Source organism: Pelophylax lessonae (genome assembly GCF_965119305.1).
Source record: "Pelophylax lessonae genome assembly, chromosome: 3".
In the NCBI taxonomy this organism is placed as follows: Eukaryota; Metazoa; Chordata; class Amphibia; order Anura; family Ranidae; genus Pelophylax; species Pelophylax lessonae.
Genome location: NC_138770.1, coordinates 275,116,542 through 275,142,509, shown reverse-complemented (window position 1 = coordinate 275,142,509; position 25,968 = coordinate 275,116,542). Strand labels below are relative to the sequence as shown.

Sequence of the window (25,968 nt, the reverse complement as noted above, 5' to 3'; positions counted from 1 at the left end):
AGGGGCCTCCTGTTGCATAGGGCCCTACTCTTATGTCCCTATTCCGAAATGCTTGATCATGATCCTCTGTCAGTACATCAAACCTATTGGAAGTGGTGATAGGATAATGTATGTGGTTCCCGCACCTCATCCAGGCGGACATCTTCTTACACCCACGCAGGTCTTGAATTTTACATTTATTTTAGCAGTAAACTCGCCTTCTATAGTAGAATAGACTATTTCACCGCGACTGAATGAAATAGTCTATTTCACTATATAATCAGTTTGTCACTGAGCAGTGCGGGGTGTAGCAAGATGGCCGTTGCCACATTCTACCTGCAGGTTTCTTGTTATACTTATTAGAATACAATAATAATACATAGTAGCGGTATTCTGACAGACAATGCAGCACCAAAGTAACCCTCCCTCTGTTTTTCATGATCTCCTGGAGTATTATTGTATGGGGAATGGAAAAGCCTCTCTTGTATTGTCAAATGTCTGAGTCCACCATCAGAAGACCTAGAACTTTTTTTTTTGGTAAAAGGGAAATACTGCTTCCCAGCATAAGAACCTTATGCCATTTGTGAAACCTTGTGCTTTTAAAGTCATGGTTTGGGCCAGCTTTGCTGCCTCTGGATTGGAATCATTTGCTTTTGATTATTAAATTACTAAATCAAAGTATCGACCGACCCTAATCCTCTAGAAATGTTGATAAAGGAACTAAAGTGGTTAAAATTCAATCAAGCTGGTGTGCAGGACTGGTAAACTGTCACTGGAAATGATTCGTTGCGGTTATCACGGAGCTGGGTAAAAGGGTCTTGGCTGTTCTGTTAGCATAGAATGTGATGCCAAGTTGGAAAGAGGTAGGATCGTGGATCAGATTGAAAATTGCTTTGGGGCAGAAGAACACCATTCAGTTGACTAGAAAATGCTTTAATTTTATGTTCCAATTGTGTAGGTCTATGCCATGCAAATTCCATGAGCCTGGTCGTTCATGTAATAGTTAAAGGTTGCAAGCAAAAATACTGAATATCTTGTGACAGAAGTACCTGGACAGAAGAAGCCAGTGGGTAGTTCCAACCGTTAGCAATATTACCAATATTGGTATATGGTGGGCTGAATAATTAAATTTGTATAAGCACTTTGTATTTAATGTTAACTTTTATTTATTTTTTTTTGGCAGCCTTAACATCTGCATTGAAACGTTGCAAAATTCTCTTTTTTCTCTGGTAAGTTGGTGAATGATTATACACAAGACAGATAAGTGTAAAAGGGGTGGCAGTCCAGGCGCCAGGACGCAATTTCTAGTCACAATGGTGACCTGGCATCTGGGGTTTGTCGAGCCCCTCCATATTTTTATATTATTATACAGGATTTATATAGCACCAACAGTTTGCGCAGCTATTTACAACATGAGGGCAGACAGTACAGTTACAAAACAACTCAATACAGGAGGATTCATAGGGCCCGGGGGTGGTTTCCAAAAACTGGGCCTTAGCAAACTACATCCCATGCCTCCCGAACTACATCACATGCCTCCCACCCATGTCAACCACTTGCCGAACGCAATAGGTGTATAAACGTTGCGGTTTGCAAGTTTTTTTACTGGGGTTATGGCTGAAGCTATCAGCCATAACCCTGGTACTTTCTTATGAAAGTGTTCTGAGGAGCCCATGAGCCTCTGGAAGGCTTTCAGAAGCAATCAAAGGGACTTTTATTTTTTCCTTTGCTTTTAAATGTAAAGGAGAGATTTGGGATGTTTTCTCCATAAAGAGGACCTGTCTTCCTTATTTCTATTACAATGGATGTTTACATTCCTTGTAATAGGAATAAAAGTAAAAAAATAAAGGGAGAGTGTAAAAAAAAAAAAAGTAATGCACCCCTGTTTTACATGCTTAGTTCGTGCATGCTTACATGTAACCGTTGTCCGCACCACACGTGAGGTTTCACCTTGAATGTTCGAGGACAAGCAATAATTCTAGCACTAGACCTCTGTAACTTTATAAACAGGTAACCTGTAAACATTTTTAAAGCATTGCCTATGGAGATTAAGTACCATAGTTTGTCGCCATTCCATGAGCGTGCACAATTTAAAAACATTACATGTTCGCCCCTATCCTATTACAGCCTACGGTACTAGATCTGTGCGTGTCTTTTGGGCATTTCAAAATCCAGCAACTGTATTTATGTGGGCCTGTTTACCTTTGCCTACCCCTCATTTGGACTGATTTTTGATGTCCTGAAGTTTTAAGTCTGCCTATATCCCTCAATGGACTAAAAAGAAAATAGGATTTTTCAAATCTTACAGCACAGGGACACACAGGTACCATACAAGTGGTTGTAAAGTCAGAAGGTTTTTCATCATAATGCATTTAGATAAAAGACTGCTGTGTGCAGCACCCCCCCCCCCCCTGTTAATACTTACCTGAGCCCATCTCGATCCAACCATGTTGCAGGAGTGTTGTGGCTGCCTGTGACTCTCCCTCCTCATTGCCTGAGATGGCAGTGTGGCGCCATTAGCTCCCACTGCAGTCAGTCAGTGAGCCAATGAGGGGGAGAGAGGGGGCGGGGCCGGGTCACGGCTCAGTGTCTGAATGTACAAACAGAACTGTGGCTTGGGTCCCCCTTTGGCTAGCTGCTTGCTGTGGAGTCACTCAACAAGGAGGAAGGGGCCAGGAGAGTCGAAGGATCAGAGAAGAGGAGAATCTAGGCTGCTCTGTGCAAAACCACTGCACAGAGCAGGTAAAATATGTTTGTTATTTTTAACAAAAAAAGACTTTAGTATTACTTTGTCATGACCATGGATGGGTGTATTGCTGTTAACTTCAGGTGAGGACACTGGCAGTGGCAAACAAAGTTGTTTAACTTCTTCCACTTCCAGTAACCCCTAGTTTTTTGCCTAGTGTCCTCGGGTAATTAAAAACTTATCTCTACTGAGAGAAATTACTAGAAGATTGATGACATTGGTGCCAGAACACCGAAGATTGGTCATGGATGGATCTTCCAGCATGACAATGACCCAAAACATACCGCCAAGGCAGGAGTGGTTTAAGAAGAAGCACATTAAGGTCATGGAGTGCCCTAGCCAGTCTCCAGACCTTAATCCTATAGAATATTTATGGAGGGAGCTGAAACTTCGAGTTGCCAAAAAAGCAGATTTAGAAAAGATCTGTAAAGAGTAGTGGACCAAAATCCCTCCTGAGATGTGTGCAAATCTGGTAACCAACTACAGGAGATGTCTTACCCCTCTGTGCTTTCCAACAAGGGTTTCACCACCAAGTACAGTGTCCTGTTTTGTTTGGGGATCAAATACTTATTTCATTTACATTTACAGAACTGCAACTTAATTTATAGCATTTGTTTTATGTATTTTTTTCTGGATTTTTGGTTGATATTCTGTGTCTGTCATTTAACCACTTTAGCCCCGGAAGGTTTTACCCCCTTAATGACCAGGCCATTTTTTGCGATTCGACACAGCGTTGCTTTAACCACTTGCCAACCGCCCTGCGCAGGGCGGCTCGGCTGCGTCTAGTCAAGTAGTAGTACGTGACTGGGGTGCACGTGGTTTAGGCGGCGCATGGTTTAGACCCAGCGGGAGGCGGGCCGCGGGAGGAGTGGCAGTGATGTCTGCGGCCGTGATTGCTGCTGCTCTCCTGCGATTGTCCGGGAAACCGAGAGAAGACCCGCCTACTTATGTAAACAAAGCAGGCAGATCTTCTCGCAGACAGGCAGGGACAGATCAGCGGTTGCAGCTAAGCAGTAAGCATACAGGCATACATTTAACTCCTTTGATCACCCCCAGTATTTACACCTTCCCTGCCGGTGTCATTTATACAGAAACAGTGCATATTATTTAGCACTGATTACTGTATTAGTGTCACTGGTCCCCAAAAAGTGTAAAAAATGTCAGGGGTCCGATCTGTCCTGCAGTGTCGCAGATCGCCGCTATTACTAATAATAAAGTCCAAAAATCTATCCCGTAGTTTGTAAACGTCCTAACTTTTGCGCAAACCAATTAAAATAAGCTTTTTGGGATTTTTTTTACCAAAAATATGTAGCAGAATAAAAATTGGCCTAAACTGATAAAAAAAATGTAATTTTTAAAATTTTGTTATTGGGAATATTTTACAGCAGAAAGTAAAAAAATATGGCTTTTTTCAAAATTGTGGCTCTTTTGTTTATAGTGCAAAATCTAAAAGCCGCAGAGGTGAGCAAATACTACCAAAAGAAAGCCCTATTTGTGGGAAAAAAAGGACATCAATTGTATTTGGGTACAGCTACAAATAGAGCTTTCTTTTGATGGTATTTGATCACCTCTCCTTTTTTTTTTTTGGTTTTTGCGCTATAAACAAAAAAATAGTGTCAATTTTGAAAAAAACACCAATATTTTCTACTTTCTGCTATAGAACATTCCCAATAAGAAAATGTAAAAGTTATGGCCAATTTGTATTCTGCTACATATTTTTGTTAAAAAAAAAAAAAAAAAAAATTCCCAAAAGCGTATAATTGGATTGCGCAAAAGTTATAGCATTTACAAACTACGGGATAGATTTATGGACTTTTTATTTTTTATTTTTTTCATAGTAATGTTGGCGATCTGCAATTTTTATCAGAAATGTGACATTGCGGCGGACAAATCTGACCCTAAGTGACACTATTTGGGGACCAGTGACATTAATACAGTGATCAGTGATAAATATGCACTGTTACTGTATAAATGACACTGGTAGGGAAGGGGTTAACGGGGGTTAAATTTGTTCCCTAGATGTGCTTACTAACTGGGGAGAATGGATTGAACACGGGCAGAGAGAGATTGGTGGTTCAGCTTAGCTGAATCACACGATCTTTCTCTGACAGGAGAGCCATCTTACATTGTGTACATACCAAAAGGCTCTCCTGTCGGTTTTGCCGAAGATCGCAGGAGGCCGGCGGCGATTAAGCTCATCTAATCACATCTGGAGTGTGAATCCGGCAGCGTGCGCACACCGCCAAAACCCAGTGCACATAATTACGTAGTTCTACGTGATTTTGCACAGACGTGCCGCCCTGATGCAGTAAATCTGCGTGGGGTGATCGGCAAGTGGTTAAAATACACCTATGATAAAAATTATAGACCTTTTTTGGAAAAAAAATAAATAAATTATAGACCTTTTATTTCTTGGGCAAACTTACAAATACTTATTTCCCCCACTGTAAGGAGGTCCTTTATAGTTCCCCTACTTGTACATAATGTGCTGTATGAAGACCAACTAAGACCACTGAACTGTATATGTCTCCCAGGAAGTTTACACAGCAGTACCCATTAGAGGAGGTCCACCACAAAAAGTGGAAAGTGAATCCAGCCGTTTCCTGCCTCCCCAAATCCCATTTGGTTCCTGCAGATGATTCCCCAGTCTGTAAAGACTCCGCAGACAAAATGCATCAGGCACTTCTAAAACCCAACTCCAGTAAAACTATGAAATATTTTAGTTATCAATTTACTAAATGCAAAGTAAGCGGACAGAAGAAAAATCAAAATCCAGTCAATATTTAGCGTGGCTACTCATTTGGTCTCAAACCATTATAAATATTTCTAGGTATACATTGTACTGTGGCACACAGTTTTTGAAGGAACTCGGCAGGTAGGTTGTTCCAAACATCCTGGAGTACTAACCACAGATCATCTGTGGATGTAGGCTGCCTTAAATCCTGTCTCTTCATGTAATCCCACACAAACTTGATGATCTTAATGATATCAGGGCTCTGTGTGGGCCAAACCGTCACTTCCAGGACTGCTTGTTCTTCTTTGCGCTAAAGATACAGTAGATAGATAAAATATTTGTGTATGTTGGCCGCACTTGCATGTGAAATAAATTGCATATCTAAACCCAAGCAAGGTGTGTTAGAGTATTTTTCTTATCTTGTGTTTGATCCATACTTTCAGATGACTTATTTTCTTGGAATAAAACGTGCACTTTCAAACTGGGTTAATGTAGTTCTTTTGTGCAATATCTAATAATTTACAGTAGTGTAATGGCATGACTACTTTACAGTTTAGAAAAATGAATTGAAAAGATAATTTGTGTTTTTCACTTTTTAGGGGATAACTGCAGTTTGCTTGGAACTCATGGTTTAAGTGGGCATAAAGATGAGTATAAGCAGTGATGAGGTTAACTTTCTGGTGTACCGATACTTGCAAGAATCGGGTGAGTAATGTTTTTAGTGTAAAATATCTGTAAGGGAAACCTTTACAGAGAGAAACATTGAAGCTGTGTGATGATTTCCACTGAAAAGATTTTTCTGATATAGTGGTTTCAATACTTAGTTTGCTGACTTAGGTCCGCTGTTTTCATTTCACTTGCGACATGCAGACTTAAGTCAAAAGAACAATGTGACAGCCAAGTATTATTGGGGAGGTCGGCCATGATTCCTTTGCATGTTTAGGAGATATTCACCATAGCTACAGGTAAGCCTTATGGGCCTACTTTACCTGTAGGTAGGGATGTAACGATATCAAAATCTCATGGTACGATACAATTTCGATATTGACCTCACGGTACGATATTTATTGCGATATTGTGGAAAAGCTCATGGTATTGTTAAATAGCTCATGATAGTGTTTGTGATGATAATAGCGAAAAAATACCGACATTTATTCTGCTTTTGCCAGTCAACAGGCAATTTATTGTTGTATTTATGGATCCATGACAACATAAAACACTGATCACATAGTGCTTTTAAAGTGCAAGTTGTAGTCAGGAACATCGATATTCTGTATAGTAATATTTGGTTGCATAACTGATTCTTCTGTGCAATGTTCAAGTTAAGAAGCAGCTAGAACAATTGAAAACAAACAATAGGCAATTCCCTTTAAGTGCAAACAAAGATCAAGATAAGTCAGGTTTAAATGTGCAAGGCAAATAAAGGCAGCCTTTTAAAACTGGTATTTAGGAACATAACTTAAACTTAAATAAAATAGTCAGTCAAAAAGCCTTTAAAAAAAACACTGACCTATCATTTAGCTTATGTTCACGTTTTTCATCAGAAAGATCAAAATATCTACATTGCAAGAAAAAAAAAAACAGTAAAAAAAATCCTTAAACTCTGGTCTATGTAGTTAACAATGATTTGTTCCGCGGGACTGTGTTTATTCCTCTTGCTTTTTGATGGACACCTGTCCTTTTAATATTGTAACCCAACCACGATGATATCGAGACACGACCACGACGATATCGAGACGACCACGACTATGCGATATTGCGATATCTTCGATATCGTTACATCCCTACCTGTAGGTACAAGATATAAAAAGCTGACTTTACTACTGCTTTAACGTTTTACAAGATCTGCTTTCCACACTTTGGGCATTTCAGCAGGCTTTAGTTGCACAGCTTTGTAAGGCTGCTACCTGCTCTTCATTTAATATATTTTTACTAAACTAACGTGGCTGTTTGGCCCTTTGCTGATGCCAGTTTTAGCCACATAGTTTTGGAGGCTGTTTGGGGCCAGTCTAGACCCTTGTTATGGAGATCTGTTGTCATGTTACCCTCCCCTTATGTTATGTGCAATTTCAAAGCGTGAAATGTTGGGTAGCATATTTTATATTTTACCCAAAAATCGGATATTATTAAATCAGATATTCATTAATTGTATTTTTTCCTGAAAATTTGTTTTTTAAAAATGGCTGTACGAATATCTTGTGACATGAATTGAAACAACCACTCTTTTATTTTCCAGGTCATTTTGATTTCAGACATCATATAATGTTTGGGAGTTCTAAGAAATTTTCTAGCAAAAAAGCTGATTTAACATGTATGATATATAACGGGTAGTGAAATAAAATTCAAGGAGGTCCGGTCACTAAAATTTTCTTCTGGCCGAGGTCCGAATCTCAAGTCTGTGCCAAAAAAGATTGTATGCTTCTACTTTCCTTTTTTTGGCGCAGCCACGCTCTATGGCGCTCTATGGCGCTTTGCTTAATGTTTTCTCAACACACTGGTAATACTCTGTAAATGTCCCCAATAGATCAGGTGCCCCTATCAGAGTGATTCATTACATTGGGTGCCCCCAATAAACAGTTGCCACTGTCAGGGTACCCCCTTATATCAGGTGTCCCCATCAGAGTGCCCACTTACATCAGGTTTCTTCATCAGAATGCCCCCTTACATTAGGTGCCATCATCAGAGTGCCTCCCTTACATCTTTTGTCCCCATCACATCAGATGTGTCACATCAGAGTGCTACTTTACATTAGGTGTCCCCATCACAGTGCCCCTTCACTTCATTGGTCTCATCAGATTGCCCCTTTACATCACATCAGGTGTCCCCATCAGTGTGCCCCCTAGATCAGGTGCCCTAATCAGTGTGCCCCCTTGGAGCAGGTGTCCCCCCCCCCCCCCGTCAGTGTGCCCCCTTGGAGCAGGTGTCCCCCCCCCCCCCCGTCAGTGTGCCCCCTTGGAGCAGGTGTCCCCCCCCCCCCCCCCCCCGTCAGCGTGCCCCCTTGGAGCAGGTGTCCCCCCCGTCAGCGTGCCCCCTTGGAGCAGGTGTCCCCCTATCAGCGTGCCCCCTTGGAGCAGGTGTCCCCCTATCAGCGTGCCCCTTATTTTATGTTAAGGGACACTCTAATGGGTACATTTTGATGTGCCCATCAGTGTGCCCCTTATTTTATGTTAAAGGGCAAGCTAATGGGTACATTTTATGTTAATGGGCACGCTGATGGACACATTTTGATATAAGAAAAAAAAAAAAAGCACTATAGCAGGCTGACAATTAGCATTCTGATCCTTTTCAATGCCTCCTGCAGCCTTCAATCACACACACAGCAGACATCGCAGGCACCAGGTTTAGGCTTGCCTCACTCACAACTTTGGCTTCTCAGTACTCTGGCTCTCATAGCTCTTGCAGCCTCTCACACACTCATTGGAGTGGCCACATCAGCAGCTGCGTCTCTGCGTGCCACCAAACGGAAGACTTTACAGCCGATATATAACGTGTAACAAATGTCACAAATGTCAGAATTGGCCTGTTAGGCAAGTGGGAGGTATGGGCTTCCTCTACGCCGGGGGGTCAGCAACCCATAGATCGCGGCCAGGTTACTGGTGGATTGTGGTCTGTGCTTGCTGATTTGCCATTCTACAGCATCAAATATTGCAATGCAGAGTCACTACTAGTAAAGTTGGAGCCAATACCTCCTCTGTAAAGCTGGCTCCTGTCCTGGCTAGCTGTGTCCAGGGTTGTGCCAGCAGCAGGAAAGAAGAGATCTTCCGGTCGGTGTGAAACAATACACTGGGCATAATGGTATAGGGCTGCTTTCACACACTTGCGCTGCAGTTTACCCACACCGTGGGTGCAGTGCAGTGTACCTGCAGCTTTCCTGCGGGTTTGCTACACTTAGCCAAAGTCTTCTATTATATCCTGCAGGTTTGGTGCACTTTCTGAAAGTGTATCAATGCTTCTCAATGCAGGAGTTTTGGTGCGCTTTCAGAAAGTGCAAGATTTAATAGAAAGTCTATGACAAAGCACAGCTAACCCAGAAAAGTCGCAGATGCACTGCACTGCGACCCTGGAAAGTTGCAGATGCACTGCGCTTCACCCATGGTGCAGATAAACCGCAGCACATCATTGTGAAAGCAGCCTTATAGGGGACTCGGAACAGCAAGCATTCATTTACAATGTGAGTTTTTGGGGGTGGTAAATCCCCAAAGGTAAGATGTGTTTTTACTAGGGATCGACCGATTATCGGCAACACCGATATATCGGGGGCCAATATGCGCTTTTGCACTTTCCCCGATATATATCGGAATCAGCCCCTGAGGTTACCGATATTGCCGATATTTAGGGAAAGTGCATGTACCGGAGTGATGCCTGCAGCTAGAGGCATCACCCCGGTACCGTTGTCCATAGCCGACGGTTGGCTGACTTGTAATGACAACCGATGTGGCTGAGACCTTCCGCGGCTCGCCCGGGTCTCCTGTCCCACCGGGAGACCCGAGCATCCTACCTCCACCGCCGTCGCTGAAGAGAAGACCCGATCAAAGCCGCATTCAGCTCTGATTGGGTCTCCATGTAAAAAACCCGGAAGTGATGTCATGACTCGGCGCCAAATTAAAAAAAAAAAAACTGACACTATTTAAAACAGCCAAACTTGGCATTTTTAAATGCTTTTCAGTGACGAGGAGGGGTTTGGGGTCTTAGACCCCCAGATCCCTCCACAAGGAGTAGCTTTGTAAAAAATAAATAAACATTTTTTTTTTTTTTTACATGTCCGAAAATATCGGCCCGATACAGATATCCGATGACCAAAATATCAGTATCGGCATTAAAAAACTATATCGGTTGATCACTAGTTTTTACCACCTCCTGCAGTGGCCAGGGGCGTACACATGCTGCAGCAGGAATTTTACGCCCTGTCATTGTTGGTGGGTGTTCACCTGCCAAGCATGACCAATTCAAGTGATTGAAGCCACACTGCAAGTACCCTGTAACCTTGTGCGGTACAGCAAACAAGGGGTTAAAGCAGGAAGCATTGTGTTACTTTCTCACCATCTGATTTAACCCAGCAGAAGCATACAGTTGTGGGGCACTTGCAGAGTGGCCCCATTTACTTGACTGGGTCCCGATTGACAGGTGGTATCACCCACCAAAAGCAACAAGGGGCTTAATTCCTGCTGCAGTATGTGTACACCTTTTGGCTGCTGCCTCAGCAGCTAAAGGGGGTAGGGATCGGGGGTGGTAAAAATACAACCACAGGGTTTTACCACTCCCAACTTTGTGTGACTGCGCTCTAAGCGTGCCGCTGCCGAATGCAATGAAGGGCTCATTCACAAGCAGGCAATGCTGAAAAGCAGTGTGTTTGACAGGTAGTGAGGAGGCGATATGTTGCCCCCTCATCAACTGATTTAAACCCATGATTGCTGTGCAATGCACATGATGGCAACACGGTAGTATGGCAATTAGGGGTTTAAATCGGGTGTGAGGAGGCGACACTGGGCAGATGATCTTTGACTTCTCCTGTGTTGTTTATGTAGGTCTCCACCTCTTTAAGGTTACCTACCCCTGCTGTAGACATACCTGCCCTCAATTTATTCATAACTGTATGGAGACTGTCAAAGACTAGAGTTAGGACCACGCTATCCAGAGGGCCTTAATGAGGCAGTGAAGCTTCCACATACAGTATATTTGCTAATGTTATGCAAAAAAAAAATATATATATATATATATATATATATATATATTTTAATGCAAATGGGTAATGTAATTTGTTTTTTTGCTGGATAGCTGGTAAGCGTGATTAGAAGTGCATTTTGTTTTCTTTACTTTCCACACAGGATTTCTGTGGGCATCTTGCTCAAAAAGCTAGTTATAAATTGAGGTGGTTGCCATTTTTGTTTAGCTGTTAATATACAGTGATGTGTACGGGTAAAGCAGCATTTAAATAGAGAAAAATAGCAGCTATTTTTTTTATTTGATATGTCAATCTTATTGCTACATAAAAGCTGAACCGATATGGAATTGCAGAAATTTAAGTGAATATAAAATTTCCCATTGTTTATCTGCAGTTGCTGTTGTAGTGCTTGGCTAGATCTGAAGCCATGCTTATGTAGTAAACTTGTAATGTGGTGATTCATGTCTGTAGCCTTCGTTTGTCTAAATATTTTCCCCTCTTTGTATAGGATTTTCCCATTCAGCATTCACTTTTGGTATAGAGAGCCATATCAGCCAGTCTAATATCAATGGTGCCCTGGTGCCACCTGCTGCTTTAATTTCCATTATTCAGAAAGGATTGCAGTATGTTGAGGCAGAAGTTAGCATTAATGAGGTAAGAGGTTTTATTTTTCCTTCGCTGACAATTTGAAGTCATGCCTTGCTAGTTATGTTATGTGTTCTGCGTGCCCAACTAGTATTTATAAATGTTATCTTGCTTTATTGCTGTAAGGCCCCGTTCACATACAGGCGACGCTACTTCCAGGGGCGACCTCCGAGGTCTCGGTGCGAGCAGCGCGCCGCGACCTTGGAGCGACCGCCACGGACTTCATAACATTGAAGTCTATGGCGGTCGCCTCCTGGTCGCCCCAAAGAAGCTCCGGACCCTTTTTCTAAGTCGGAGCGACTTGTGTCGCTCCTATTAGAACGGGTCCGCAGCTTCCCTATGGAAGGTGACCTACGGCGACCTGTGAGGCGACCAGGTCGCCTCACAGGTCGCCTTAGTGTGAACGGGGACTAAAGGGCTCATCCAAACGTGATACATTAAAGTGATTGTAAAGTCTTGTTTTTTTTTTAAAAAATAACAAACATGCCATACTTACCTCCTCTGTGCAGTGGTTTTTCACAGAGCAGCCCAAATCCTCCTCTTCTCGGGTCCCTCGTTTCTGCTCCCGGCCCCTCCCTCCTATCGAGTGCCTCCACAGCAAGCAGCTTACTATGGGGGCATCCGAGCCGAGCTGTAGCTCTGTGTGTCCATTCAGACACTGAGCTGACATTCGGGCCCCTCCCCCTTTCTCTCCTGATTGGTTCACTGACTTTGATTGACAGCGGTGGGGGCCATGGCGCCACGGCTGTATCTCAGCCAATCAGTAGGGAGAGTCCCAGGGCGGCCAAGGGACTTGTGGACATCGGTGGAAAGAGAGAGGGCAGAGGTAAATATTAGGGGTGCTGGGGGGGCTGCTACACACAGAAGGCTTTTTATCTTAATGCATTCGGATTAAAAAACCTTCCTGACTTTACAACTCCTTTTAGCAGCACAGCACGTTCAAATGAATGGCTGCCTTATTACAGAGCAGTAGTGTGAATGAGCCCTTAATGTTTACCTGTTTTTGCAGTCAAGAATTGGAACCGTTCACATATAGACACAGATTGCAAAAAATCAATATCATGAAGTCTCCAGAAATAAATTGGAATGTTTTAGTTATACAGTAGTGTAATGTGTTTCTATAAATGCTGTGCTAAAGCAAAAGTGTCATCCTCCTCCTTGTGGAACTGACTGTAGTGAGTTGAATAAAAATGTATTTGTGTCCTGGAACTGTTTCTTCTGTTAGCACATTTTTAGTTAAAAAAGAAATATATATTTTTCTCTTTCGTTCATTGATGGACACCAAGAATCTCCTTGACCATTGGGTTATGCTGCCCCCTACAGGAGTAGGCCACTAGGCAGGAAATAACTTTACCACCCTTATGGGGCAGTCCCAGGGGATATACTTCCACTTCCTGCTGGAGGCATTCATTTTTTGTCTGCCTAGTCAGGATTAAGTTCCTTTGTTGGGATCTCTGGTCCTAGCATTTTTTCCTTTTTTAAACAGATTTTTTTTTCCCTCCCTTTTTTTTTTTTTTTTTTTTTATTTTCTGGTCCTGTGAGATCTACAATCAGCTGCTGGACTGAGCGACAGACTAGATATTCTAGATCCTTATGGTCTCCCCAGTATGGTCAGCAAGCGCGTGCAGACCTCAGTTCAGCACTAGGTCTGCCGCGACATAGCCCCACTGGACGAGGGCTGACCTGCGAGTTAAATGTCTCGTGAGGGCACATACGTCCTGGTCCAGGCCTGAGTTGCAGCATGCCTTCTGGCCGCAGCACCCCCATTGCGATGGAGAGGTGGTCTGCCTAGAGCAGTGCCCACTCAGTTCCATGGTATGATAAGTAGTGTTCCCCCTCCCCTGGTGGCCTAATCGGGTGGACGTGGGCCCCTCCCTGGGGTGGTTAAGAAGGTTCCCCTCCTAACATGGCGTCCCCCCCCCCCCCCCCCCCATATGTCAGGGTCCTCCATGGACCACCCCCCATCTACCCACACCTACCTCCCCCCCCCCCCCCCCCCCCAGGGAGCGGCCATACCTGTCCAGTATCGCCTGTGGGGTGTTAAGCGGTCAATGGGGGCCGGCGCCGCCAGCAGCCGAATACACGGTTTAAGGGGAGTTGTCCTGGTGGGGGCTCCTGCCAGGGCCCCCCTTCACTGTGAAAATTTACCTGGGTGTCCCCTGTGGGTCCCAGAAGCCACGTGGGCCCGCCATTTTGTCGTGGATTGCTGGCTGTATATACGGCGGCCATGTTTGTGTAGTCCAGACTGGCCTCCCTTGGTCTTGCTATGCAGACCTGGTATGGCTGGTCGCCGATGTCCCTTGGCGACTACCTCTCAGAGAAGACCTTTTGGCCCAAGGGCCAATCTTCCATCCTGCTTTACAGTCGCTGGCATTAACGGCTTGAAGGATAGGGGGTTGTCTGACTTGGTAAATTCCATGCTGTTGAAGGCTAGAAAATCTACCTCTAGAAAGATTTACCGTTGCGTCTGGAATTCGTACATTGTGTGGTATGAGTCTCTGGGGGTTTCTCCCCATTCCTTTTCGGTGGCTTCAAATTTGGGGTTCCTCCAAAGAGGTGTCGAACAGCGCCTGGCCTTGGGTAGCATCAAGGGCAAGGTTTTGGCCTTGCCGATTTTCTTTCAATGTCCTTTGGCTACGCTTTCCTTGGTTGACACCTTTGTTCAGGGGGTTCGCCACTTGGCTCCACCTGTGTGGTCTCCATTGCCTCCGTGGGACCTCAATTTGGTAATGTTGGTTCTTTAGAAACCGCTTTTTGAAAATATTCACGAGATTCCTCTGCTTACATTGTCCCAGAAGGTAGCCTTTTTGGCGATTACTTCCGCATGCAGGGTGTCCGGGCTGGCAGCCTTGTCTTGTCGTTCACCTTAATTGGTGGTTCACAGAGATAAAGTGGTGCTTCGCCCTTGCCAGTCGTTCCTTCCTAAGGTTGTCTCTGGTTGCCATCTGAATGAAGACATTGTGTTGCCTTCCCTGTGTCCTAAGCCTAAGCATCCTAAGGAGATTGCCTTGCATTCTCTGGATGTGGTTCGGGTGATCAGGGTGTACCTGATGATAACCGAGTTGTTTAGGAATTTGGACTCACTTTTTGTCCTTACGGATGGACCTTGCAAAAGGTTGGCCGCATCTGCCGCGACCATTTCCAGACAGATCAGACAGATGGTAGTGCAGGCCTATTCAATCAAGGGTCAGGTGCCTCCTTTCCCTGTTAAGGCACATTTGACGTGGGCGCTTAGTGCCTCCTGGGCCTTCCGCCATTAGGTGTAAGTGATGCAGGTTTGCAAGGCAGCCACTTGGTCGTCTGTAAAATTTTGTGAAAGTGTGCACAAAGTGGATGTGTTGGTATCTGCGGATGCTGCTTTTGGCCGCAAGGTTTTGCAGGCCTCTGTTTGAGAGGACTTGATCCTCTTTGAGGGGGTGGTGTTTTCAGGTGAGCTCCAGTTGTTCTGGTTGAGCTCCATGTTACCTGGTGGCTAGGTTTAGCCTTTGGGAAACTTTTTCTGCTGTGTGTTTTTCCCACCCCTCACTATTTTGGGACGTCCCAATGGTGAAGAAGATTTTGGAGATGTGTCCATCAATGAATGAAAGAGAAAATTGGATTTTTGTCTTGCTGTAAAATCCTTTTCTCTGATGTTCATTAACGGACACAGCACCCACCCCTCTATTGAGTTTGGTTATTTTTTCTTCTGACACTGTTTGCAACAAAACTGAATGCCTATAGTAGGAAGTGGGAGTATACCCCCTGGGGACTGCCCCCATAGGCGTGATAAAGTTTTTTTCCTGTTTAGTGTCCTACTTCTGTAGGGGCCAGCATAACCAAATGGTCAATAAGATTCTGGAGCTGTGTCTTTCAATGAACATCAGAGAACAGGGTTTTACGGTAAGACAAATACAATTTTTCTGTCCGACAGATGCAGTGCCATCTTCATTACTAGTAGGTTTATGCTTCTCCCATCAGGAATAGGCACTAGGCAGGCAAAGAGCTTAACCACACCTATGGGGGCTGTCCCTGCAGCCATAACCCCTCACATTCTGCTATCATCAGTTTGTTCTGCCTAGTGTTAGGAATAGGACCTAGGTAGTAATCACAGACGCGAGCCTGTCGGATTGGGTGGGGTGCTTGGGAAGTTCTGTGCCCAGGGTACATGGACGATGGAAGAGTCAAGACTTCCTATACATTTTTGAAGCTCAGAGCAATAAAGCTATGTCTGTGTCATTGGACGACTCGTCTGCATTGTCTGGTTCGGATTCAATCAGACAACACCGCAGCTGTGGCTTACATCAATCACCAGGGTGGCACCAAGAGTGTCTTGGCAGCCAAGGAGGTGGCTGAGATTCTGGCCTTGGTGGAAAGCTTTGTTCCAGCCCTCTCTGCTGTACACATTCCAGGTGTGGAAAACTGTCAGGCGGAGTAGTTGGGTGTTGGCTGAAGGGGAGTGGTCCCTGCACCCGGAGGTGTTCATCTCCTGTGTGTTCGGTGGCGGACTCTTGAGGTCGATCTGTTTGCTTCTCGCCTCAACAAGAAGGTTCAGAGGTTCGTAGCCGATGCCACAGACGCACTGGTGGCTCTTTGGGGTCGGTATCGGCTGATTTATGCATTTCCTCCATTAAAGCTTCTGCGCAGGATAGCGGTGGAATGCATTCCGGTCATTCTGGTGGCTCTTGACTATTCTCCCCGATCTAGGTACGTGGACCTAATAAGGCTAGTCTCCAATACAATCCTCTCAAGGAAGATCTGCTGTCTCAAGGCCTGATATTCCATCCTGCTTTACAGTCGCTGGCTTTAACAGCATGGCTGTTGAAAGCCATGTGTTGAGGAATAGGGGTCTTTCTGTGATTCCTACGCTCTTGAAGGCTAGGAAGTCGACTTCCAGGAAGATTTATCATCGTACATGGAAGTCATATATCTCATGGTGTGAATCACTGAAGGTGCATCCTCGTTTGTTTTCTATAGCTAGGATTTTGGCCTTTCTGCAGAAAGGAGTTGAACAGTGGTTGGCTTTGGGCTCAATCAAAGGGCAAGTCTCGGTTTTGGCTATATATTTCCAACGCCCATTAGCTACGCGTGCATTGATTCATACTTTCATCCAGGGAGTGCACCATATGGCTCCTCCGAGACGATCTCCGCTGGCTCCGTGGGGTCTCAATCTGGCGTTATCTGTTCTTCAAAAGCCTCCTTTTGAAAAAATTCGGGAAATTTCTCTGCTTTTTGTTGTCTCAGAAGGTTGGTTTTTTGGTGGCTATCACTTGTGCTCAGAGTATCTGAATTGGCGGTGTTGTCCTGCTTCTCCCTTTATCTGGTAGTACGCAGAGATATGTCTTTATGGCCTAAGCATCCCAAGGAAATTGATTTGCATTCTTTGGATGTTATTCGGGCGATAAGAGTTTATCTGACGGTTACTGAGTCCTTTAGAAAATCGGACTCTTTGTTTTTACGGACGGTCCTCGGAAGGGTTTGGCTGTGTCTGCTGCGACCATTTTCAGATGAATCAGTCAGACGGTGGTACAGGCTTATTGACTGAAGGGTCAGATTCCTCCTTTCCCGGTGAAGGCGCATTCTACGAGAGCGCTGAGTGCCTCTTGGGCTTTTCGCCATCAGGCGCCCATGCTGTAAGTGTGCAAGGCGACAACTTGGTCGTCTGTGCATACGTTTACAAAATTCTACAAAGTAGACGTGTTGGCATCCGCGGATGCATCTTTTGGCCGCAAGGTTTTGCAGGCTACAAAGAGAACTCTTTTTTTAGTTTCTCTTTGAGGGTGTAATTTTGTTCTGGTTGAGCTCTGGTTGTTCCTGGTTGAGCTCCATGTTACTTGATTGGCTACGTTTAGCCTTTGGGGGAATTGCGTTCGTTTTTTGCGTGGTCTTATGCGTGGTTCTCATAAATATACCGCTTTGGGGCATCCCATTTAGTAATGAAGGTGGCGCTGTGTCGGTCAATGAATGATGGAGAAAACTGGATTTTTGTAAGAACGTGCCGTAAAATCCTTTTCTCTGAAGTTTATCGACCTACGCAGCACCCACCCCTCTACTTTGAATGTATGGGTTTTTTTGTCTTCTAAACACTGCTTGCAACTTAACTGATTATTAGCAGAGTGTGAGGGGTTATGCCTGCAGGGACAGCCCCCATAGGTGTGGTTAATCTTTTTGCCTGCCTAGTGTCTATTCCTGATGGGAGGAGCATAACAATACTAGTAATGAAGATGGGGCTGCGTCTGTTGAACTTCATAGAAAAGGATTTTGCGGTAAGTTCTTACAAAAATCCATTTTTTTTTTTTTAACTGGTCTTCTCGTTTAATGTTTGCTTTTCCCTGGTTTCTTCTTCAGCTCTATGGCACTGTGCAGCCTTCGCGTCATTATTTGCGCTTTTTTTTCATGTGCAATAAAATAACATGGATATTTGTTTTTTGTTTTCTTGGTAACTTTTTTTTTGTAATGTGAGTTAACAGCCAAAAACCTAGCCTACGTTTAGGTTAGCAAATGCATGATGCTCTGTGCTTTTATGTTCTTTCTGGTTTTGTAGCTATCTTGAAATGTTTGAGAGGGCATATTTAAAGCCGAACTCCAGTAAACTAGAAAGGAGCACAGCCCCACTGCAAGGGTTCCCTGCTTGTTGGTGCCTAGGGGACTCTGAAAAGCAGTTTTACTTATCTGATCCCCTACTCCTGCAGACTGTGCTGCTAGACCGGTCCCTGTAGCCTCTTCTCTTCTGTGCTTCAGCAGTCTAAGGTCCATTGACATCATCAAGACTGATGCACAGCCAAAAGCCCTGCATTAGACTTGAGGATGCCAAGGGACGGTCCACTGCCAGCACAGAGGAGAACACCATTTCCTGGGGAAGCGGCAGATCAGGTAAGTCACGTTCCTTGGGCTGAACAAGCCGCTAACCCTAATAGTGAGTTATATCACGATTTATAGCCTTTCATTTTCAATATGGCTTGTGTGTTAGGAGTTATTTTTGATGTCTAGACAATTAGCCTTTTGAACATATTCAATTCCAAAGTGTCTTTTTGATTTCCACAGGATGGCACCCTTTTTGATGGGAGGCCGATTGAATCACTCTCTCTGATTGACGCAGTTATGCCTGATGTGGTACAGACAAGACAGCAGGCGTACAGAGATAAGCTTGCACAGCAACAGGCAGCAGCAGCTGCTGCTGCTGCTGCAGCGGCTGCAGCCGCAGCAACAGCAAACAGCCAGCAGCCATCTACGAAGAATGGTGAAAATGCAGCAAACGGGGAAGAGAATGGAGGACATGCACTGGCAAGTAGGTGTTTCCAGAGAAAGTAGTTGCTTATACATTTTGCGGCTTAAAAAATAATTGAAAATATATTTGTGCATTACGCAGAAGTATTTGAGAACATTGGGGTTATTATTGGTGGTTCTGACTGCTGCTTCTCTCAGGAGATGAAACACTGGCAAACAAAGACAGCCCAGTAAAATCTCTCCCACTCCTATCAAGTGTGTATGGATGTGTATGCATGTACAGCTGTGGCCAAAAGTTTTTAAAATGACACACATTTTCACAAAGTCTGCTGCTTCATTTTTTATGATGGAAATTTGCATATACTTCAAAATGTTATGAAGAGTGATCAGATGAATTATAATTAATTGCAAAGTCCCATTTTGTCATGAAAATTAACTTAATCCCACTTAATCTGAGAAAAAAAGATGTGTTTGTGTGTATACACACACAGGGTGAGCACAAAAACACTCATTGATATCTAACACACACAGAATGTAATTTTATTAGAATATTCTTACACATTAGTGTCTACGGTTGCATCAAGTGATGCGTTCCTGCAGATCATCCATGGTTGCGGGAAAAAAAAAATCAGTTAGTTCCGGTGATCTTGGGGGGGCCACATGCAGAACACCTGGTAATTTTGTGCAATTGTCCATTTTTTGGCACGTGCTCGTTGAGAAATTTGCAGACAGTAATCTGCCAGTGTGGCGGTGCTTCATCTTTCTTTAATAGGTAGTCACCACCCTCAGCAGCTAGGTCTGGAGGTAACTTCGGGAAGTAAATTGAAATTGAGAAGTGTTTTTGTGCACACCTTGTGTATGTGTGTATATATGTTTCTATATAATTTTTTTTTTTTTTCTGAATGTCCTTGGGAGAACAGAAGTCTGCTCTGAGAGAAGCAAACCACTTCTAATTTCTGTTGTGCTTTTTATCAATTTATCATTTTGCTTGCATGATTCTTTAGTTGCTGCTTGTCTGATAGTAGTAGCTTCTGGAGCAGCCACTCCTTGGACTCCTGATGGGCTTTTTCCAGACATCACCAGGATTATGAAATGGTCCTAGCCTGTAATGTTGCATTTGTGCACTGGACTGTGCATTAGGCACTCATCTACGCATGTGGTACATTGTGTTGACTTAGCTGCTGGGTTCAGGGCTTTGGTCCACCCATCTGGACATGGTCACGATCCCTCCAGTGACTTCTCCCACTTTGTACTATCTTCCTGCTCTGGTGGTTTTACGCGTGTGGCCCTTTCTCACTTGCAAACTTTTTTGAGGCTTCAAACTGCAGGGACCAAAAGTGAAGCACCTCATCCTATTCTTCATAGTCTGTTTCTGATCTAACTGTAGCCTTAGCTGCTTCTGCACATTCTAATGAGGCTATTACTTTGTCTGGTTCTGAGGGCATATCTCCAAAAATTGGATGTAATTTTGGTCCTTTTTATACAGTGCGTTTGTGCTGGAGCAATCTGTGACAGCCTTGCAAGAAGTCGCTAGCCTGGGATCCCAACAGATGCCTCGGCCTGCCACAACATACTCTGTGCTACCACCTGTCTTTTTTTTTTTTTTTATTATTTATTATTTTTTATGGTGATTGGTTTCCTGCTAAGATCTTCTCCCCTCCCAAGCATGTTGCCTAGCAGAAGAAGTGGACTGTTCTTTTTTTGTAGACCCAGCCATCTCCTGTCTTAATAAGACTTTACTTTCTCTCTAGTGGACACTCCAGTCTTCAGGAACCCTGAGGATAAAAGTTTGGAAGCCCTATTTAACCTCCCTGGCGGTATGATTATGTCAGGAATTCTGTACCAAAAGCGGTACAATTTTTTGCATGGAAATTTTGGCGTTATGTATTATAGTCCTACAATTCTTAGTAATTACTGACTTAAACCTGACCAAAACAAGACTCTCTAGTAGACATCACAGATGTGATAAATTTGAAACACAAACGCATGAATTATAATCCAATCAATAATATAATTTTATTATATAATATACATACATTATATAATAAAATTATATTATTGATTACATAATAATTCATGCGTTCTATTATATATATATATGTGTGTGTGTGTATGTGTGTGTATATGTATGTATATGTGTGTGTGTATATATATATATAGATAGATAGATAGATATGTATGTATATATATATATATATATATATATATATATATATATAGATATAGATATGTGTATGTATGTATGTGTATATATGTGTGTATATATATATATATATGTATGTATGTTATGTGTTTGTTTTGTTCAACATTTGAATTTCCCTCCCTATTTCCGCTCCCATGCAGCATTGTCAGTCAGTGGTTGCAGCGCTGCTTAAAAATGCCTGCGTGCAATAATTTAAATATAAAACAACCAGTGCATATCAAGTTAAATAATTAAAAAGTATGCAGAAAATTAATACTGTGCAAAAAATATATATGCTGTGCAGAAAAAAGTGTTAAAATATATCACATTATAAAGTGCAAGCAAAGTGCATCATAAATGTCCATACAACAGTCCTTTTAAAATCGAAAAAGTGCTTGGTGCTTGTTCCGTGCTGCTTGTGGGGTTGCCCCCTGTGCAAATCTACTTACCACAATGTGGTCAAACAAAAGCAGGGAATACTGATCATATTATCCTTGAAATCCTTAGAGGCTGTTGTAGTAATGCCGGAAAAGATCCTTTTCAAGATTTAGTAATCCCAAGTATCCTCATAAAAACAGAAGCTTATCATGGTGAAGATCGTTTTAAATAGTTTTGTTTATTGAGGTAAAAGCAAAGGGAATACTCACAAACATGTTACAATGTAAAAGCATGTACTAGGAACTCGGCACGGTGGTCAGCTGCTCCCGCAGCGTGCGCCTCACCGGCCGGAAATCACTTCGCTGTCCGCTCGGCCAATTGCGCTGCCTTCCTCGCCGGACAGGCCTACAGGGGCTGTCCTTCACGGCAGAATCCCACACACACTCTGCCACAAGCCAGTCTCTTGCTGCCTAGTGAAGGAGTAGGACCTAGGTTTCCTGCTAGGACTTAGGTCTCAGTTTTTTTATTCTTTTAAGAATATTTGTTTATTTCTCTTTACTCACTAACGCTAGATAGTGTCAGGGGGATCCTACTGGTAAACTACAAGCGACAGCCGGCTGAGGTTTCGCACTGTATAATATAGATCCTTACGATCTCCCAGCCTGGCCAACGAGTGTGAGCAGGTTAATAGTCCCACACTAGGCCTTGCCATGACAGAGCCCCTGTGGACGGGAACGAGCCTGTGAGTGGATGTCTTGACAGGATGCATCGACCTGGAATGCCCTGAGTCACAGCATACCCCTCGACTGGCAGCACCCCCACTCAGGGTGGGAGGTGGTCTGTCTGGAGCGGAGCCCACCTGGTCCATGGTATGGTGAGTAAACTGAGCCCCCCATGTCCTTAGTGGCCTCTAGGGGGGGATGTTGGCCCACTCCTGGGGATAATAGGACCCCGTTTTCCTAAAAGATCTGGCCTATCAGGATCCCAGCCCTGCTCTCCCTGCTCCCGCATTGGGATGCTATGTTCTGCGCCTGGCACCCGAGGGGTGGGGGGTGTGTATCAATCGGTACTTTATCCTGTGTAGTTTGTTTAGGCAGATCCCTGGTGTGGGCTTGTATCCGAGTCCTGACCGTATGGCAGTGTTCGCCCGCAATCTTAGGTGTTGGCATCGGTTCCCTGTGTGTGAGGTGATGTTACCATTTTCCTGGGCTTCCTATGCAGTTGCATTGGCGCCATTTTGTTGTAGCCTGGAGCTACACAGGCAGTTCGGCCTCTTGTGGTTTGATGTCACTTCCCGTGCTCAGTTCTCCATGCTGCAGACTTTGCTGGTTCCTCTGTGAGGGGATACAGCATGGGAGTCGTTTCTGGGCATTCCCTGCGGCCTCTGCTACCTGGCACTGTTTAAAGAGTAACTCCGAGTACAGAAATCGGGTCAGGTGTTTCCTTGTCCCGAGGAATTTCAGGATATTGTGAATGGACAATGGCGGGGTGCCTAAGCGCTTTAAATACAGTTATCCCTTTGCTGACTCGGTCTTAAACTGCTGGACGGTGCCACCTAGGGTGGACCACCCTGTTTCCAGGTTTAATAAATCTACTGTGGTACCGTGGCAGATTCCCCGACCTTCAAGGACCCGGTGGACAGGCGGGTGGCATCCCTTTCATGGAGGCATTTCCCTCCATGTTTTGTCAGGTTCGGTACAAAAACCGATCTTGGTGTCCGTTCTGGTTTTACAGATGGTGACGGTATGGGTTAAAGTGCTTAGGGTTAACTTGAACGCTGAGATAGTTCCCCTGACCTTGATTGGACTCACGGACCAGATGGCCCATGCCCTGCTGTTTCTGTGTGATGCGTCCTTGGACGGGGCCCCTCTGGTTGCCAGACGATCTATGGTAGGGATTGCCATACGCCGCATGGTGTGACCTTAAGAGCTGGTCGGCTGACCAGGCTTCCAGAAGGCCTTATAACAGATCTCCCCTTTCTGCGTGAGCGATTGTTTGGAGACTCCTTGGATGAGTTGATAAAAGGCTTCACAGGAGGTAAGGGTACTCTTCTTCCCCAATCTTCCAAAGAGGGTTTTTTCGTGTCTCAGTGACACAAGAGAAAGGTTAACAACCACTTTAACATGTAATCAAAAGAAATCTAGTCCCTTGTACCTGAAACAGCTGTTGTTTTTAACACAAAAGGTGGAGTATAACTTGCTTATGTTCTTAACTCGGCAAGTCCTTGGAAATGTTTTAAAGAGATATTCTGTTTTTATAAGGTTAAAGTACACATAGACAACACAACAACCAGAGCAGTCTCTCATGTCTCTTCAGTAAATCATTGAAGCCTTGTGTATTTTATTTGAATTGTAAAAGCTAAGGGAAATGTGCTCTGTTCTCTCCCACTACAATCCAGTTAGAAGTTGAAAAAAAGTGCAGTGTTATGGTTTCATATTGAAAAAATGTGTGCTTTGACTGTAGCATATAACTCTTGGAGTGATGTCATACATGTAATTCTGACCCTAATTAAGACATTGTCAGAATCACCCAGGCAAGGTAAACAACTTGTCATCAGTGGAATCACCACAAACCACCAATGGAATTACTTTTTCTCTTACGTCCTCCGACAGTCGCCGCCTCCTCTAAGTCATCACAATTGGGTATTGTCCACCTATCCGTAGGAATAGCTAGGCATATAGACTAAACGCCCGTACACATGTACCGATCGTCGTCATACAAACGTCGGCGGACGAAAGATCTGCCGATTGTACGCTTGTTAGTATGGTGCCTCCGACAGCTGTCTGCGCACATTCTGCGGACAAGTCTTTCTTGCAAACATAAAAATTTTTGTATGCCGACACCAGAACGGACGATTGTTCGCCAGTCAGTACAGAAATCAGCCGACAGACCGCAGATTTGCAAGACTGGGCATGCTCAGAAAAGAAAAAACACAGGGAAAGTTAACCATTACATGACATCACTTCTGCAGTCAGCTGAAGTCGGCGGACAAAATTCTTGTGCTGTCTTTGCACTTTTCAACAGACATCGACATCCCGGGGAGAAAAGACGAACGTTTGTATGACGACGATCGGTACGTGTGTACGGGGCTTTAGTCAAAAGACAAAAGGCATTAGCATATACACACCCACGGGGGCTGTCCCATCTGGTCAATACCCCCCCTGCATCACCACTCCCAACTCAGTTTTAGTTTGCCTAGCATCAGGAATAGTTCAGGCTACCTTTGTGCTGGGGCTTCAGTCTCAGCCTTCCTAAATCCTTTTATTTGATTTTCTTTTAAATGTCAGTTTTTTTTCTCTCACTTTACTAGCTGTTTATTTTGTCGGCTTTAGTGTTTATTCTTCGGATGAAGATGGATCATGCGGTGCTGGGATTCGGACTGGCCGCCCTGGTTCTCCAGGGCACAGAGGGTCAGATGGACCCCCAGCCCACCATCGAGCGTTCAGCTATGGTTCGCCCTGGCATTAAGAACGACCCATCCCTTTTCTCTGCAGGGATGCAGCCGTGAGGTGGCTACCTCACAGGACTCGTCTGCGCTGCTGCAGCATCATGTTCCTGGCTCACGGCACTCCGTCAGGAGAGGACAGAGGTTTATCCGTGCATAGAGGCTCCCCCACGCCATCGGGTACAGGTAAGTACCTTTCTGTGTGGGGCCTCTGTCTGGGGTTGTAGTCTGTGTTGCTGTGTGTCCCCATGTCTGTGCCGGTGTGACTCCCTGTGCGATCCCTGCGTGGTTCGCTTTGTGCAGATCTGTATGTTTTTTGCTGGGGGTCCCTGTCCCTGTGTCACCTTAGGTGCATGTTTGGGGGTACAGACTTGTGTGTTGTGCGGCGACCGCTGCGGGGGTATGTTCGCGCGGTCCGCCATGTTTTTTACTGCACATGGATATGGCCCCTCTGGGGCGAGTATACAGATCGTTTTGGCGCCCTCCGCCGCCATTTTGTGGGCTGTAGAACGATCGAGTCGGCCGCATGTCGGCGGCCATCTTGGTGTAGCCTCCAATGCATTTCCTATGGGGCAGCCATTTTCCCTGAGGTCTGGCTTATAGCCAGCCCCTTCCAGCAGCATTTCCTTTTCCTCTCAGGCAGCACAGACACAGGTAGCAACGATCTGCGGGCTCTGCAGTGTATCTCTCTGCCTTCTTCTCTATACTGCTTCTGGCTCAGTTTTCTTTCTCCTTTTGGGGGTCTTCATAGCTGTGACAGTAGCGGTGGGCTGCGCACTCCGCAGCGCTATTTAAGGGGACAGTACACTATTTTTTTTTTTGCACTGTAATTTTTTCTTGTCTTGAGCCATGGATTCTCAGGAAAGCAAGTTTCCTCCAGCTTTAGTGGGGGGCCCCAGTTCTCCTGTGGCTCCGCTGCGACCTGATCTGGCTGCTGTGGTTGCGACTTTAGTGGCAAATATGGAAATGCTGATGTCTGAACGGGCTGCGGGAA

At 44.5% G+C, this 25,968-nt stretch overlaps 1 protein-coding gene across 1 annotated transcript in view; it reads left to right on the top strand.

Annotated features, from left to right (window-relative positions):
• Positions 1 to 6,056: 6,056 nt before the first annotated feature.
• TBL1XR1 (TBL1X/Y related 1) overlaps positions 6,057 to 25,968 on the top strand; it is an 84,585-nt gene continuing 64,673 nt past the window's right edge. The window contains exons 1-3 of the mRNA XM_082252370.1: positions 6,057 to 6,164; positions 11,630 to 11,775; positions 18,787 to 19,030. Of these exons, the coding sequence (XP_082108496.1) occupies positions 6,107 to 6,164; positions 11,630 to 11,775; positions 18,787 to 19,030 (448 nt within the window). The 5' untranslated portion in view covers positions 6,057 to 6,106. The remainder of the gene's footprint in view (positions 6,165 to 11,629; positions 11,776 to 18,786; positions 19,031 to 25,968) is intronic.